We start from the raw sequence: 17,768 nt of genomic DNA, 5'->3' as shown, positions 1-17,768 counted from the left end.
ACCCAGAACCCTGCTGTGCACAGAACCAGAACTCTGCTGTGCACAGAACCAGAACCAGAACTCTGCTGTGCACAGAACCAGAACCAGAACTCTGCTGTGCACAGAACCAGAACTCTGCTGTCCACAGACCCAGAACTCTGCTGTCCACAGAACCAGAACTCTGCTGTCCACAGACCCAGAACCAGAACTCTGCTGTCCACAGAACCAGAACTCTGCTGTCCACAGAACCAGAACTCTGCTGTCCACAGACCCAGAACTCTGCTGTCCACAGAACCAGAACTCTGCTGTGCACAGAACCAGAACCAGAACTCTGCTGTGCACAGACCCAGAACCAGAACTCTGCTGTCCACAGAACCAGAACCAGCTCAGGCCCCATCATTGATCACAGAACACACAGCTGGACTTTAATCTTTTATTGTAAATCTGGAAGTTGGTTACAGTTTACAGACGGCGACCACGGCGTCCGCCCTTCCTGCGGGTCGAGTCCGACGGGATCGGAGTGACGTCCTCTGAACACACGAAGAAGAGAGACAGGAAACAGGAAGTCAGAGACAGGAAACAGGAAGTCAGAGACAGGAAACAGGAAGTCAGAGAGACACTCGGCTCCTCTGGTTTCACACTAAAGAACCGCTGTAGGTTCCAGATCTGCTCGGCTTCCGTCGTCTGCTGATTACATCACAATATGGCTGTAGTAGCCATAGTAACCGTAACTAGGCGTTGTACGTCACTTATTTTTCCTCTGTGATCGGCAGCAGCTATGGAGAGCTTTTACGAAGAATAATAATTTAATATTTCCTACAAAATAGTGTGTACCAGCCCCGAACCTTTAAGATCTGGTTTGTTTTGTTGAATCATTTTGGTTCACTCTGAAGAGAAGCTTCGTTTTCAGTCTGTGTGCTGAGCAGCAACAACCTCCGACTGAGTCCTGCACATAAATATATACGTATATATATATATATATATACACACACACACACACACACGTACGTGTATATATGATGATTAATCATTTCTTATATGCCGATGACCTTACCATTCTATCTCCTAGTAGTAGTGCCTCCTCAATATCCGTTCTGACTATGGGTTAGAGTTTGATATTAAATATAATGCTAAAAAGAGTGTGGTAATGATCTGTAGAACCAAGGACTATCTGAAAATTAAGTTCCCTCCTTTCTATTTATCTGGAGAAGAGCTGGGAGTAGCTAATGTCACAAAATACCTGGGGCACATCCTAACTGATACGCTGGAGGATGACGCTGACGTGAGCAGACAGGAGAGTGCTATATGTATACGTAGACACACACACACACATATATATATGTATATATATATATATGTGTGTGTATATGTATATATATACATATATATATATATATATATATATATATATATACACACACACACACACACACACACACACTGAAATATTAGCTTAAAGAAATGGCATCTGTCTGTTCTGAAAGTCGAACGCAACAGAGTTTGACTGAGCCAATCACAACTGTCCGACGTTCAGCGCCTAGTTACGGTTACTATGGCTACTACAGCCAATCACTACTGTCCGACGGACAGCCATGTTGTGACCAGAGCATGTGAACGGAGCGGAGCGGTGAAATATGGTGAGAGCGCAGAGCGGTTTTCAGTTCAAAGGCCGGAGCGAGGACTTGGCTCCGCTCCAGTTCGCTCCGATGCGCTCACAACGTCAATTAAAAATGTCAAATTATAAAATTTGTAAAATAACATTTTTGATTTAATGTAGTCTAGTGTAATAAATTAATAATTAAATAGGAAACGCGGGGCAACATGAATGGAGCTAGATGTTACGTTCACAGCTGGGGACAAGCAGCCACGCGGCCTTGTCACCCGTAGTAAATGAGGAAGTGAGCAATTCAAGTCGAGGGCCAATGGTGTGTTCTATGTGTGGCGGAGCTAGCATTAGCTGCAGAGAGTGCGGATAATAAACAGGGAAACGCCCGAACTGTAGGGCCTACAGACGCTATCGAGCGTGGATTGTGTATTTCGTCTGGAGTTTTGGAACAGGTCAGGTACCGTGAAGACATATTCCCCTTTCTGACTGTCTGAATTAAGCTGACTGCTCAGGTGCTAGTTCTAACCGTGACCCTCGTTTCCTCTGCTTTGCTTCCGTTTCTGCTGATGCTCTCGCGGCCACACACACAGACGCACACACACAGACGCGCACACACACACGCACGCCTCTCCCTCCTCCTGCCCAGCCCAGCCTGGGCTCTCTTTGCTGTGTCGTGTGATGCATATTTAAGCTGAGTAATCTGGTGGGCTTCGTCCTGACGTGGTAGTTTTCTACCTGGCGCCCAACATTTTCTAAACATTATTTTTTGTACGTCAGAGTGGCGATAATTTAACAGCCAGTTAAATAAGACAATACACCGGTCACATCATTTAATCAAACGCCGTGTGTCCCAGGGCCCTGTCATAATTACATGAAGTAAAAATGTCAGAAAATTCCTTCTCCTGAAAATTTGAGCGAGCGTGGAGCGATTTAACCTGAGCAGCAGGAACATTAAGGCGAGCGCGGAGCGATTTCACCTGAGCAGCAGGAACATTAAGGCGAGCGCGGAGCGATTTAACCTGAGCAGCAGGAACATTAAGGCGAGCGCGGAGCGATTTCACCTGAGCAGCAGGAACATTAAGGCGAGCGCGGAGCGATTTCACCTGAGCAGCAGGAACATTAAGGCGAGCGCGGAGCGATTTCACCTGAGCAGCAGGAACATTAAGGCGAGCGCGGAGCGATTTCACCTGAGCAGCAGGAACATTAAGGCGAGCGCGGAGCGATTTCACCTGAGCAGCAGGAACATTAAGGCGAGCGCGGAGCGATTTCACCTGAGCAGCAGGAACATTAAGGTGAGCGCGGAGCGGAGCGTCCTGGCTCAACTTTGAGCGGGGAGCGAATGAGCGAACATCATCCTGAGCGGGGAGCGAATGAGCGAACATCATCCTGAGCGGGGATTGTGCTCCGCTCCGTTCACATGCTCTGGTTGTGACGTAATCAGCAGATCTGGTACCTACAGCGGCAGACGGGTCAGAACCGCTCACTCTGAACCTGGAACAGGACTGAACCGGGTCTGTTCTGAGGTGGGCCAACCCTGCCCAGGTGTGCGGTTCTGCCACTACCCGTCCTCCGGTTCCGAGTGACCGTGTACAAGCTTCACCATGAGAACCACAGCTCCCATGATGCTTTGCAGCGTGTGTGCTGTACATACCGATGCGTCCGATCTTCATGCCGGATCGGGCCAGAGCTCTGAGAGCCGACTGAGCTCCGGGTCCAGGAGTCTTTGTCCTGAAACAGAGACACAGGTAAGTTCTGCCCGAGAGGAGGCCGGTCCAGGACCGGTTCTGAGGTGGGTCCAGGTCCAAAGAACCAGAGCCAAACAGGTGAACTGACCCTTTAACTCAGAGCCAAACAGGTGAACTGACCCTTTAACTCAGAACCAAACAGGTGAACTGACCCTTTAACTCAGAACCAAACAGGTGAACTGACCCTTTAACTCAGAACCAAACAGGTGAACTGACCCTTTAAGTCAGAGCCAAACAGGTGAACTGACCCTTTAACTCAGAGCCAAACAGGTGAACTGACCCTTTAAGTCAGAGCCAAACAGGTGAACTGACCCTTTAACTCAGAGCCAAACAGGTGAACTGACCCTTTAACTCAGAACCAAACAGGTGAACTGACCCTTTAACTCAGAACCAAACAGGTGAACTGACCCTTTAACTCAGAGCCAAACAGGTGAACTGACCCTTTAACTCAGAGGTTCTGGTTCCAACAGATGAAACACGTTCAGAGATAAAGTCTGACCCAAAGTTTGATTTAATCACAATATATTATATATATATATATATATATATTTAATCATATATTATATATATGTTATATAATTATTAATATTATAATATTAATATATAATACCATTATTATTATAGAATGATAATTAGATCCTGATTCTGAACTGGTTCATCTGTGAGTTTCAGCCCCGAGCTCATCCACCTCCAGCTTTACCCGTCACACTTTAAACATGAAGAATGAAATCAAAGATGGCCACCCTCAGGTGGTTACCTGTTGCCCCCCCCCTCACCTGTTGCCCCCCCCTCCTCACCTGTTGCCCCCGGTGGCCCTCAGCTTGATGTGCAGGGCAGTTATCCCCAGCTCTTTGCAGCGCTGGGCCACGTCCTGGGCCGCCAACATGGCGGCGTACGGAGACGACTCGTCGCGGTCCGCCTTCACCTTCATGCCGCCGGTCACGCGGCAGATGGTCTCCCTGGAAACAGACGCACCAATCAGAGCGCGGCTCCCGGCCCGGCGGGCGGCGGCGGAACTTACGGGGGGACGTACTTTCCGGAGAGGTCGGTGACGTGGACGAAGGTGTCGTTGAAGGAGGCGAAGATGTGGCAGACGCCGAACACGTTCTCGCCTTCGGCCACCTGAGGACCCAAGCTGATCACCTGCTCCTCCTTCTTCTCTTTGCCTTTACGGGGGGCCATGTCTGCTGGGGGACAGGGACACGTTAGAGACACGTTAGAGAGGACGGGGGGCCATGTCTGCTGGGGGGACAGGGACACGTTAGAGAGGACGGGGGGCCATGTCTGCTGGGGGGACAGGGACACGTTAGAGGGGACGGGGGCCATGTCTGCTGGGGGGACAGGGACACGTTAGAGAGGACGGGGGGCCATGTCTGCTGGGGGGACAGGGACACGTTAGAGGGGACGGGGGGACAGGGACACGTTAGAGAGGACGGGGGCCATGTCTGCTGGGGGGACAGGGACACGTTAGAGAGGACGGGGGCCATGTCTGCTGGGGGGACAGGGACACGTTAGAGAGGACGGGGGGCCATGTCTGCTGGGGGGGACAGGGACACGTTAGAGAGGACGGGGGGCCATGTCTGCTGGGGGGACAGGGACACGTTAGAGAGGACGGGGGGCCATGTCTGCTGGGGGGGACAGGGACACGTTAGAGAGGACGGGGGGCCATGTCTGCTGGGGGGACAGGGACACGTTAGAGAGGACGGGGGGCCATGTCTGCTGGGGGGACAGGGACACGTTAGAGAGGACGGGGGGCCATGTCTGCTGGGGGGGACAGGGACACGTTAGAGAGGACGGGGGGCCATGTCTGCTGGGGGGACAGGGACACGTTAGAGAGGACGGGGGGCCATGTCTGCTGGGGGGACAGGGACACGTTAGAGAGGACGGGGGGCCATGTCTGCTGGGGGGACAGGGACACGTTAGAGAGGACGGGGGGACAGGGACACGTTAGAGAGGACGGGGGGCCAGGGACACGTTAGAGAGGACGGGGGGCCATGTCTGCTGGGGGGACAGGGACGCGTTAGAGAGGACGGGGGGCCATGTCTGCTGGGGGGACAGGGACGCGTTAGAGAGGACGGGGGGCCATGTCTGCTGGGGGGACAGAGACACGTTAGAGAGGACGGGGGGACAGGGACACGTTAGAGAGGACGGGGGGCCAGGGACACGTTAGAGAGGACGGGGGGCCATGTCTGCTGGGGGGACAGGGACGCGTTAGAGAGGACGGGGGGCCATGTCTGCTGGGGGGACAGGGACACTTTAGAGAGGACGGGGGGACAGGGACACGTTAGAGAGGACGGGGGGCCATGTCTGCTGGGGGGACAGGGACGCGTTAGAGAGGACGGGGGGCCAGGGACACGTTAGAGAGGACGGGGGGACAGGGACACGTTAGAGAGGACGGGGGGCCATGTCTGCTGGGGGGACAGGGACACGTTAGAGAGGACAGGGGGCCAGGGACACGTTAGAGAGGACAGGGGGCCATGTCTGCTGGGGGGACAGGGACACGTTAGAGAGGACGGGGGGCCATGTCTGCTGGGGGGACAGGGACACGTTAGAGAGGACGGGGGGCCACGTCTGCTGGGGGGACAGGGACACGTTAGAGAGGACGGGGGGCCACGTCTGCTGGGGGGACAGGGACACGTTAGAGAGGACAGGGGGCCATGTCTGCTGGGGGGACAGGGACACGTTAGAGAGGACAGGGGGCCATGTCTGCTGGGGGGACAGGGACACGTTAGAGAGGACGGGGGGCCACGTCTGCTGGGGGGACAGGGACACGTTAGAGAGGACGGGGGGCCAGGGACACGTTAGAGAGGACGGGGGGCCATGTCTGCTTTAATCACGATAACGATATTGGCTTCCCGTGATGGAGCGATATTTAAAATGGTCGCTCCGTCCACAGGACGCTCGTATTAAAGGTTTCAGAGACCCCCGCTTTGACCCTCCGGTGGTTTTAAAGCCGCTGTCTGATCACATGCCTCCATGAGCCAATCAGAGCTGCTCCCTGCAGTTCAGTTTCTAGCTGTAGACACCAGACACAGAGCACAAAGTAACGCGGCGGACACACCACAGCAGGCGGCCTTATGAGCTTTAAACGATCTATAAAGACGTCTGACGAGGCCGGGGAGCGCGTCCTGAGAACCGGACCGCCACCCGTTGTGTGGAAGCATTTTGGGTTCATGGCGAGTGACACAACTCAAGAAACGGTGATGTGCACAGAGTGCCGTACGCTCGCGCCACAAAGCAACACAACGAGCCCCTTTAGCCATAAAGTTCAAAACGATGAACGCACGAGGACCAAGAACTGCGCCGCAGAGACTGATCATCCCACGCATCAGCGCAGGCGTCCATGGAGCGAGCCTCTGCAGCGCATCACCGCACCCAACGCACCCTGAGATAACCACGCAGTCGCATTCATGAAATCTACAAATAATCGGGATAGCAATATAGCTCAAAATAACCGTGATGATCATTTTGGCCATTATGGTGCAGCCCTACTTCGGGACTGACTGCTGGATCCAGATGTTCCAGATGTTTCAGGTCAGAATGAACAACGATGCCGCAGCCGGGTGGAGATCCATGCTCACAGAACATCTCACAGACTGAGCTCTGATCAATAAATCCCACCAGAGGGCGACCCCCGAGTCCTCTGAGCCAGCTGAGATCAGTCCATCTAACCCCCCGAACCCTTTTCCTTACGCTCAGCTAACAGGGCCAGGCTGTGTCACAGAGCTGCACGCCTCACCAGAACCGGGTTTACATACTAAAGTTGAATCGTTTCTCCAGGGAGTTGTACGTTCCCTTAAGGACCACAGCACCAGCCACAGACCAGAAGGCTGGAGGGAAACAAAAGAGTTTTTAATAAATGTTTCTTCTTTTTCTTCTCCCCCTTCTGCTACATTTATCTGGACCCTGTGCCCGTCTGACCCACTTTCACACATCTCAAACCCCACAAAGTTCCCCACAGCCTCCCGAGTCACTTCTAAAGAGCTAATACGAGTGTATTATTATTATTGCAAGCACGACTCTCACATAACATACTACACATCTCATGAACAACAAGATTTTTGTCTTTTAACACCTCATTTTAAGCTCTCCTTTTAGGTGGGCCAAACCGCTTACATTAGAAGTAACCTGATGGAAACTGCTGCTGTGATTTGATTCTTTTAATGAGCCGTGTAACTGGCTATGATGCCAGGTGTGGAGCAGGTGTGTGGCCACAGCGTGCAGGTGTGTGGCCACAGCGTGCACACCTGATGCTGCTCACAGTGCTCCTCAGTGTGCTCAGGGAGCCCAGGGAAAAGTAGAGGGAACATCGCCCCTGACCCTGTTAACCCCTCCAGGTGTTGGTGGCTGGGGACAGTGACCCTCTGGGTCTGAAACAGAACTAACTAACCAATCAGAGCGCAGCCCAAACCCACAGAACCAACCAGCCTGATGATCATTTCTGACCATCACAACCAAACACGTGACCCGGGACTCAATGAGAACATGTCCGACAATGGAACCACCACACGCAGGACCCGAACCTGCCCGGCAGGACCCGAACCTGCCCGGCAGGACCCGAACCTGCCCGGCAGAACCTGAGTGGACCCGAACACCGCGTCATCAGGCCGAACTCACCAGCTCACCTGAGACTTTAACCACCGAACCTCCGCCGAGTCTGCGCACTGGAGGCCTGGAGGCTAACGTTAGCGAGCCGGCTAATACTAGCCTCACCTGCTTGTTCATTTAACTGGTAAAAACTCTCAGCTCACCTCTCCGCGTGCACACAGCACCAGCCTTAACTCACCTGTCCGCGCGGGGACGAACTGAACAGATAATCTGGTTCTTTTTCCCGCCGCTGGAAGCTCCGCGCTGCAGCTAAAATGGCGACCAAGTCCGAGCCGAAACGGAAAAAAACGGCCAAAAGTTTAAATTTATAAATCGCAGAGCAACAATTCTCACACCGACACACACGCCCAGCGTACCTCTGTCAGCACGCGCACGGTAAAGCAGCGGATGGTCACCTGGAAGGCGGATTAAAGACGGATAAAGTCTCCGGCAGGACTCACCTATGTGCGTCTCTTCACCGAGCAGAAACAAGAAAGGACGAACTTCCGCTTCCGGCCGCCAACATGACGAGTTCCGGCGAGGGCGCGGGCTGCTGCCACCGTGTGGTCGGTTTATTCACGACATGTTTGAACAAACCTGGTCAAATAAGGTGGCTGTAGAGGTTCTAATAAATATAATAAATAATAAATGTAGAGGTTTAGGTTATAATAAATATAATACATAATGAATGTAGAGGTTTAGGTTATAATAAATATAATAAATAGTAAATGTAGAGGTTTAGGTTATAATAAATATAATAAATAATAAATGTAGAGGTTTAGGTTATAATAAATAATGAATGTAGAGGTTTAGGTTATAATAAATATAATAAATGTAGAGGTTTAGGTTATAATAAATATAATAAATGATAAATGTAGAGGTTTAGGTTATAATAAATATAATAAATAATAAATGTAGAGGTTTAGGTTATAATAAATAATGAATGTAGAGGTTTAGGTTATAATAAATATAATAAATGTAGAGGTTTAGGTTATAATAAATATAATAAATGATAAATGTAGAGGTTTAGGTTATAATAAATATAATAAATAATAAATGTAGAGGTTTAGGTTATAATAAATATGATAAATAATGAATGTAGAGGTTTAGGTTATAAAAAATATAATAAATGATAAATGTAGAGGTTTAGGTTATAATAAATATGATAAATAATAAATGTAGAGGTTTAGGTTATAATAAATGATAAATGTAGAGGTTATAATAAATATAATAAATCATAAATAATAAATGTAGAGGATTTACTTTGATGGAAGTGAGTACGGAAGCCCAGAGCGGACATGGTGCGTATAAACTTTTTTTCTGATGGTTTTCTCGAGATAACGAGATACTTTACCGATAGTTTTCGAGGCCACTTTTTCCCCCCAGTTCGCCCCTGTTTATATGTATTTATATGTATTTCTGGCAAAGGTTTTTACCCATTTTTACCCCCTTTCATTGAAAACGGAATAAAGTAGCCTAGGAATCAGACATGGAACAACAATGTAACAATTCTGCTTGTGAGAATGCACAGAGCAAATTCAAGAATTTCGTTATCTCAAGAAAAAGATAACGGCACCTCTCGTGCATCATTCGGTAACCATGGAGACGGCCTGGTCCCCTCAGTCATGACGTCATGATTCTGGAGTCAGCTGTGAGGATGACGTCATGATTCACTGGATATGTGGAAGGAGTCGAACCAGAGAATGAAGTCTGATTGTTCAAAACATTTTCAACAGAAAAGGAAGCTAACACTGAAGGAATGAGGATAGAATCAGGATTTTTAATTAAGAAAGTGAACATTTCTAAAGAACTTTAGACATAAAAGGGAGATTGGATCTAGGTCTATAATTAAGTAAAGGTTTAATTACAGCAACCTTAAAAGGCTGAGGTACATATCCTGTCAACAAAGACAGATTGATCAAAGTATTGATTAATGGGAAAACCTCCTTGAACAGTCTGGTTGGGATTGGGTCTAAAACACAAGTTGATGGTTTAGAAGAGACTATTGCTGTTGTTAGATCAGAGAGATCAACTGGGCAGAAGCCGTCTGAATACAAAGACGTAGCTCATTGTAGCCCTCGTTGTAGCTAGCTTGAAACTGCCGTTTTGACAGGAAATGACGATCGGCGACGTCACGTTACGTTGCATCTTGGGTAGTTTGAGTATGAGTAGTAACCTCATGATGCATACCCAACATTTAGGAGAATCTAGGATGCATCCGGGAACTTAAAAAAAGAAGTAGGCGGATTCGAACACAGCCGATGAAAGTTCCCTTCACGAATCCGTCTGTTTGCTTCGGGTGAAACGATAGTTTGAAGTGTGATAAAGAGACCAATCAGAGTGCAGCGTTTGACCACCTCAGTTTATTTACAGAAACACTTTGAACACGATGCAGAAGAAGAAGAAATGACTCCAGAAACTACAAAAGAAGAGGATTAAAAACGCACTCTCGCTCCCACACACACGGTTACACACTGAGCATGCAGCATCAGGCCAGTTACTACGGTTACAGCACGACATCCATCATAGAAAAGCTGAGGGGGGTCAGGAGGTGGTTATTGATCACCTGATTGATTCTGCAGAGCATCAGCAGCTGGGAAACAGGAGGGCAGAGTCTGCTTGGATCTGATACACCAGAAGACTCATTTAAAACACCCAGAAATCATCTATTTCATCTAAATTTAATCTAATTTATTTATGCTATTTCATCTAAATTTAATCTAATTTATTTATGCTATTTCATCTAAATTTAATCTAATTTATTATGTTATTTCATCTAAATTTAATCTCAATTATTTATCTTCCTCGAAATAATGTTCATGTTGGAACATGTTTCAGTGGATCAGCTGCTTCCTGTTTTTATATAAAACATAAAGAAATTAAGCCGATCAGGACGTTTGAAAAGTTCTCTCGATTAAAATAATACAGTTAACATTTTCCATCAGGAATTTTTCTTTATGCAGAACACTGTGTCGATGTTAAATGTAAATAAAACAAATCAGTTCAGCTGTAGCTTCTGTTAGCATTACTAGCCCAATGCTAGCACATTAGCTTGTGGCTAACGAAGCTGCTCAGGCGTGCTAACATCATCTGAAGCGAGCTCCTCCTCCTCCATCAGGCGAAGGTAAGTCTGTCCTCCTGTTTCCCGTCCTGAGAACATCTGCCAACAGATCAGCCACTGAACACGTGGTGGAAACAGGAATAACAGCATTGCTTTTGTTCAAGGTATCAACGGCTCAAATCTAAGTCTAATATGAACTCTTAAACATCAAAATAGTTCTAAAAAATGACATCTCAGATATTTGCAGGGAGTTTCTGCATCTGTCACCACTAATAAATACTTTCAAGTGTCGTAAAAGAAGTGCTGACGTAGAAAACTCTGAAAACAGCCGTTCACTCTGGAGGCGCCATTTGGAGTCCCGGCTGGGGTAAATGTTTGTAAAAGCTGCAGACTGAGCTGACATCGTGGAGGAACCGAATGAAGGTTTTATATGAAATAAACATATTCTATATCATCTCTGAATGAGGCAAAGCTGCTCAGGTGGATTTCCAGAATGAATAAAAACCTGACAGAGAGCAGGAAAGATTCCCCGAAGTAACCGAAAGCTGTAAATACATCCACGATTTAAACAATCGTGCTCATGAATGTCGTTAGGCCTATTTTAGGGGGGCTGGAGCTGCCCTAAAATGTCTTTAATCCCCCCCTTAAAAAGTCATGTATTTATTGATGTCAACATTGGGTTTAATGATTGTGGCGTTAGCGATCGATTGAGCCGCGTTTGGCTAGCAGCACACGACCGCAACACTGTGGCTGAGATGGATACAGACGGGGATTCATCTCTGGCCGGAGAAATAATTGGCTCATTATTTATTTAAATCTCTACTGATAAACCAGGCGCTCCATGTTTTGACAAATAAAACCCAGCTAAGTTAGCTAACCCGGCTAAGTTAGCTAACCCAGCTAAGTTAGCTAACCCGGCTAAGTTAGCTAACCTGGCTAAGTTAGCTAACCCAGCTAACACTGACTCTGAGAACAGAGGGAGCTCAGTTTGTTCAATTTAGGATAAAGATCATTTAGGAGTATTAAATAGGATGGAAGAACAGGTAAAGTCCCAAATCAGCTGAAAAATCATGACAGTAACCTGATAGTTAAATTGTGTTTTTTTTACTTCTCAAACCTAAACCATGAATTAAAAGACTTAATTAGTTAGTTCTCGTTAATAATTCAACGTGTTTGAACTTGATAGAGCTGCAGCTTCTCGAATAGAAAGTGGAGTCAGGTTTGGTTTATGGCTCCTCTGATCAAACGTTTAGCATTGATGTCGTGGATCAGAGGTCATAGTAACTCCCCCCATGCTCCACATTGGTTTGACCCATTTAAAACAACATCATAATAACCTTTTACAGCCAGTAGAGGAATGGAGGAGAAAGTCTGTTGCTTTTAACCTTTTAACCTTTAAAGTTCTATGACTTCCCCACCAGCTAATGTCATCTCCTGAGGGCTGAGCCCCCCCGTCAGTATTTCCTTGGGACGTCCCTGGTGGGTGATTCCAACAGGAAGCATCAGGGTCGAATCTGAACTCGATGTCAGTGATAAATATGTAAAGTGTTCAGAAATCTGTCCAAAAACGTTTCCCAGAATACATCCTGTGTGAAGTTGTGGTGCACCCGTTATGCCCCGCCCCCATGGTTTCCATGACAATGGGGGGAAATCCCCACACAGCCGGGATGCCAAATGGCACAGAGATAAAATTCCAGTAAACTAAAGTGGCAAACACATTCAGCAGCTGCTAAGGAACTCACGTCACGCTCTAAAATGCATATCATGTTAAAAATAATAAAGCTAGCAACACAAAGAGTGATCCACGCAACGCCAGCACTGGAAGTCTGATTGGAACATTAAAAAGCTTTTAAATATACAAACGTGATATATTGAGGGTAGTAATATCGTCATCATCATAGTAAGAATCTGATTGTACAAAGTTCTACATTCTCTCGACAGTAAAAAGCTGATTAAAGCTTCCGAGACGAACACAGCAGATCAAAAAGTGGCAGAATATCAAAGATCAAAGGCGGCGCCGCCTGCGTTTCGTTAGCGCTCACGGCTAACGGACGTCAAAGCTAGGAGGCGGAAAATGGTCCGTGAGCGGCGAGTGCTGGAAACGCAGTGGCGCCTGAAGCCAAAACACGAAACACAAAGTCCAGCATGCAGAAAAATCACACAATCTGTACGGGACACCATCACGGTAGAGGAAGAAATGTGAGCTCGCCGTGCAGAACTCCAGTGAAAAACTGTTTTAGAGCGCTGCGACAACCACCAAACCTCACGTCTCCTGAAAGAAAAGTCACCGAGCGCCCGGGCCAATGCTGCACTTCACAAAGATGATGTTTTAAATCAGGTTAAAGCTTCTGAAAGCATCAGAAAAACACCAACGGAGGCACGAGGCTTCACAGCGACCTTTATCCTGAGCTACGGAGCACCGGAAGAGTCAAACAAATTCATCTGTCGGCTTTTAAAAACCTCAAACCCGTTTCAGAACAAGGTCATGAACCCAGAATGATGTCGACACTAACACAGCCAGCGCTGTGCAGCTAAACTGCACCAGGGAGCTGGCTAGCTAGGTACAAAGGGGCGTGGCTTGTTTTCTAAAGAATTAAAACAGATATTTAAGATATTAAATTTCGGCTTTAGCTTTGCAGAAAACCAAATCTTTGTCCTTTGAGTAAAATTATTTGTCATTTCAATGAATTCAAGCTTCCGACTCGCCAGTAATTTTGTCCCTTCCGGGACTCCGTAGTGTGGTGTTTGATGAACTGTGGTCACGGCGACAGACGACAGGTGACCTATTGGTGATTCTGATTGGACGTTGGGGCATTTTTCTGCTTTGCTGAGGTAAAGATCTTCAGAAGTCTGGCTGATTCTAGAGGCTGGGTGGCTGATTCTAGGGGCTGGGTGGCTGATTCTAGGGGCTGGGTGGCTGATTCTAGGGGCTGGGTGGCTGATTCTAGGGGCTGGGTGGCTGATTCTAGGGGCTGGGTGGCTGATTCTAGGGGCTGGGTGGCTGATTCTAGGGGCTGGGTGGCTGATTCTAGGGGCTGGGTGGCTGATTCTAGGGGCTGGGTGGCTGATTCTAGGGGCTGGGTGGCTGATTCTAGGGGCTGGGTGGCTGATTCTAGGGGCTGGGTGGCTGATTCTAGGGGCTGGGTGGCTGATTCTAGAGGCTGGGTGGCTGATTCTAGGGGCTGGGTGGCTGATTCTAGGGGCTGGGTGGCTGATTCTAGGGGCTGGGTGGCTGATTCTAGGGGCTGGGTGGCTGATTCTAGGGGCTGGGTGGCTGACTCTAGAGGCTGGGTGGCTGATTCTAGGGGCTGGGTGGCTGATTCTAGAGGTGGGTGAGGTGGCTGATTCTAGAGGCTGGGTGGCTGATTCTAGAGGCTGGGTGGCTGATTCTAGAGGCTGGGTGGCTGACTCTAGAGGCTGGGTGGCTGATTCTAGGGGCTGGGTGGCTGATTCTAGAGGCTGGGTGGCTGATTCTAGGAGCTGGGTGGCTGATTCTAGAGGCTGGGTGGCTGATTCTAGAGGCTGGGTGGCTGACTCTAGAGGCTGGGCGGCTGATTCTAGGGGCTGGGTGGCTGATTCTAGAGGCTGGGTGGCTGATTCTAGGAGCTGGGTGGCTGATTCTAGGGGCTGGGTGGCTGATTCTAGGGGCTGGGTGGCTGATTCTAGAGGCTGGGTGGCTGATTCTAGGGGCTGGGTGGCTGATTCTAGAGGCTGGGTGGCTGATTCTAGGGGCTGGGCGGCTGATTCTAGGGGCTGGGTGGCTGATTCTAGAGGCTGGGTGGCTGATTCTAGGAGCTGGGTGGCTGATTCTAGGGGCTGGGTGGCTGATTCTAGGGGCTGGGTGGCTGATTCTAGAGGCTGGGTGGCTGATTCTAGGAGCTGGGTGGCTGATTCTAGGGGCTGGGTGGCTGATTCTAGGGGCTGGGTGGCTGATTCTAGAGGCTGGGTGGCTGATTCTAGGGGCTGGGCGGCTGATTCTAGGGGCTGGGTGGCTGATTCTAGGGGCTGGGTGGCTGATTCTAGGGGCTGGGTGGCTGATTCTAGGGGCTGGGTGGCTAATTCTAGGGGCTGGGTGGCTGATTCTAGGGGCTGGGTGGCTGATTCTAGGGGCTGGGTGGCTAATTCTAGGGGCTGGGTGGCTGATTCTAGGGGCTGGGTGGCTGATTCTAGGGGCTGGGTGGCTAATTCTAGGGGCTGGGTGACTGATTCTAGGGGCTGGGTGGCTGATTCTAGGGGCTGGGTGGCTGATTCTAGGGGCTGGGTGGCTGATTCTAGAGGCTGGGTGGCTGATTCTAGGGGCTGGGTGGCTGATTCTAGGGGCTGGGTGGCTGATTCTAGAGGCTGGGTGGCTGATTCTAGGAGCTGGGTGGCTGATTCTAGAGGCTGGGTGGCTGATTCTAGAGGCTGGGTGGCTGATTCTAGAGGCTGGGTGGCTGATTCTAGAGGCTGGGTGGCTGATTCTAGGGGCTGGGTGGCTGATTCTAGAGGCTGGGTGGCTGATTCTAGGAGCTGGGTGGCTGATTCTAGAGGCTGGGTGGCTGATTCTAGGGGCTGGGTGGCTGATTCTAGAGGCTGGGTGGCTGATTCTAGGGGCTGGGTGGCTGACTCTAGAGGCTGGGTGGCTAATTCTAGGGGCTGGGTGGCTGATTCTAGGGGCTGGGTGGCTGATTCTAGGGGCTGGGTGGCTGACTCTAGAGGCTGGGTGGCTAATTCTAGGGGCTGGGTGGCTGATTCTAGAGGCTGGGTGGCTGATTCTAGGGGCTGGGTGGCTGATTCTAGAGGCTGGGTGGCTGATTCTAGGGGCTGGGTGGCTGATTCTAGAGGCTGGGTGGCTGATTCTAGGGGCTGGGTGGCTGATTCTAGGGGCTGGGTGGCTGATTCTAGAGGCTGGGTGGCTGATTCTAGGGGCTGGGTGGCTGATTCTAGGGGCTGGGTGGCTGATTCTAGGGGCTGGGTGGCTGATTCTAGGGGCTGGGTGGCTGATTCTAGGGGCTGGGTGGCTGATTCTAGGGGCTGGGTGGCTAATTCTAGGGGCTGGGTGGCTGATTCTAGGAGCTGGGTGGCTGACTCTAGAGGCTGGGTGGCTAATTCTAGGGGCTGGGTGGCTGATTCTAGGGGCTGGGTGGCTGATTCTAGAGGCTGGGTGGCTGATTCTAGGGGCTGAGTGGCTGATTCTAGAGGCTGGGTGGCTGATTCTAGGGGCTGGGTGGCTGATTCTAGGGGCTGGGTGGCTGATTCTAGAGGCTGGGTGGCTGATTCTAGGGGCTGGGTGGCTGATTCTAGGGGCTGGGTGGCTGATTCTAGAGGCTGGGTGGCTGATTCTAGGGGCTGGGTGGCTGATTCTAGGGGCTGGGTGGCTGATTCTAGAGGCTGGGTGGCTGATTCTAGAGGCTGGGTGAGGTGGCTGATTCTAGAGGCTGGGTGGCTGATTCTAGAGGCTGGGTGAGGTGGCTGATTCTAGAGGCTGGGTGGCTGATTCTAGGGGCTGGGTGGCTGATTCTAGGAGCTGGGTGGCTAATTATAGGGGCTGGGTGGCTGATTCTAGGGGCTGGGTGGCTGATTCTAGGGGCTGGGTGGCTGATTCTAGGGGCTGGGTGGCTAATTCTAGGGGCTGGGTGGCTAATTCTAGGGGCTGGGTGGCTGATTCTAGGAGCTGGGTGGCTGATTCTAGGGGCTGGGTGGCTGATTCTAGGGGCTGGGTGGCTGATTCTAGAGGCTGGGTGGCTGATTCTAGAGGCTGGGTGGCTGATTCTAGGGGCTGGGTGGCTGATTCTAGGAGCTGGGTGGCTGATTCTAGAGGCTGGGTGGCTGATTCTAGAGGCTGGGTGGCTGATTCTAGGGGCTGGGTGGCTGATTCTAGGAGCTGGGTGGCTGATTCTAGAGGCTGGGTGGCTGATTCTAGAGGCTGGGTGGCTGATTCTAGGGGCTGGGTGGCTGATTCTAGAGGTGGGTGAGGTGGCTGATTCTAGAGGCTGGGTGGCTGATTCTAGGGGCTGGGTGGCTGATTCTAGGAGCTGGGTGAGGTGGCTGATTCTAGGGGCTGGGTGGCTGATTCTAGGGGCTGGGTGGCTGATTCTAGAGGTGGGTGAGGTGGCTGATTCTAGAGGCTGGGTGGCTGATTCTAGGGGCTGGGTGGCTGATTCTAGGAGCTGGGTGGCTGATTCTAGGGGCTGGGTGGCTGATTCTAGAGGCTGGGTGGCTGATTCTAGGGGCTGGGTGGCTGATTCTAGGAGCTGGGTGGCTGATTCTAGAGGTGGGTGAGGTGGCTGATTCTAGGGGCTGGGTGGCTGATTCTAGAGGCTGGGTGGCTGATTCTAGAGGCTGGGTGGCTGATTCTAGGGGCTGGGTGGCTGACTCTAGAGGCTGGGTGGCTGATTCTAGGGGCTGGGTGGCTGATTCTAGGGAATGGGTGGCTGATTCTAGAGGCTGGGTGGCTGATTCTAGGGGCTGGGTGGCTGATTCTAGGGGCTGGGTGAGGTGGCTGATTCTAGGGGCTGGGTGGCTGATTCTAGAGGCTGGGTGGCTGATTCTAGAGGCTGGGTGGCTGATTCTAGGGGCTGGGTGGCTGATTCTAGGGGCTGGGTGGCTGATTCTAGAGGCTGGGTGGCTGATTCTAGGGGCTGGGTGGCTGATTCTAGGAGCTGGGTGGCTGATTCTAGAGGTGGGTGAGGTGGCTGATTCTAGGGGCTGGGTGGCTGATTCTAGGGGCTGGGTGGCTGACTAGAGGCTGGGTGGCTGATTCTAGGGGCTGGGTGGCTGACTAGAGGCTGGGTGGCTGATTCTAGGGGCT

General features: G+C 50.4%; 2 protein-coding genes across 3 annotated transcripts in view; both read right to left on the bottom strand.

The window, feature by feature from the left end:
- Positions 1 to 8,488, bottom strand: part of LOC142401780 (uncharacterized) — a 337,909-nt gene extending 329,421 nt beyond the window's left edge. The window contains exon 1 of the mRNA XM_075487244.1: positions 8,478 to 8,488. The gene's annotated coding sequence lies outside the window, so the exon portion shown is untranslated. The remainder of the gene's footprint in view (positions 1 to 8,477) is intronic.
- rps14 (ribosomal protein S14) lies at positions 399 to 8,443 on the bottom strand. 2 transcript variants are annotated; one of them, XM_075487251.1, is made up of 5 exons: positions 8,379 to 8,443; positions 4,364 to 4,517; positions 4,128 to 4,289; positions 3,237 to 3,313; positions 399 to 509 (listed from the first exon to the last, which is right to left on the bottom strand). In XM_075487251.1, the coding sequence occupies exons 2-5, from the start codon at positions 4,510 to 4,512 to the stop codon at positions 442 to 444; spliced, it is 456 nt and encodes a 151-aa protein (XP_075343366.1). In that variant the 5' UTR covers positions 4,513 to 4,517; positions 8,379 to 8,443; the 3' UTR covers positions 399 to 441. The 2 variants fall into 2 exon arrangements, with proteins under 2 accessions (XP_075343366.1, XP_075343365.1); XM_075487250.1 differs by having other exon boundaries at positions 4,364 to 4,514; positions 8,379 to 8,428.
- Positions 8,489 to 17,768: the final 9,280 nt, after the last annotated feature.

Source organism: Odontesthes bonariensis, chromosome 16 (assembly GCF_027942865.1).
Source record: "Odontesthes bonariensis isolate fOdoBon6 chromosome 16, fOdoBon6.hap1, whole genome shotgun sequence".
In the NCBI taxonomy this organism is placed as follows: domain Eukaryota; kingdom Metazoa; phylum Chordata; class Actinopteri; order Atheriniformes; family Atherinopsidae; genus Odontesthes; species Odontesthes bonariensis.
The sequence above is the reverse complement of the archived record's forward strand: the minus strand, read 5'-3'. Positions and strand labels throughout refer to the sequence as shown.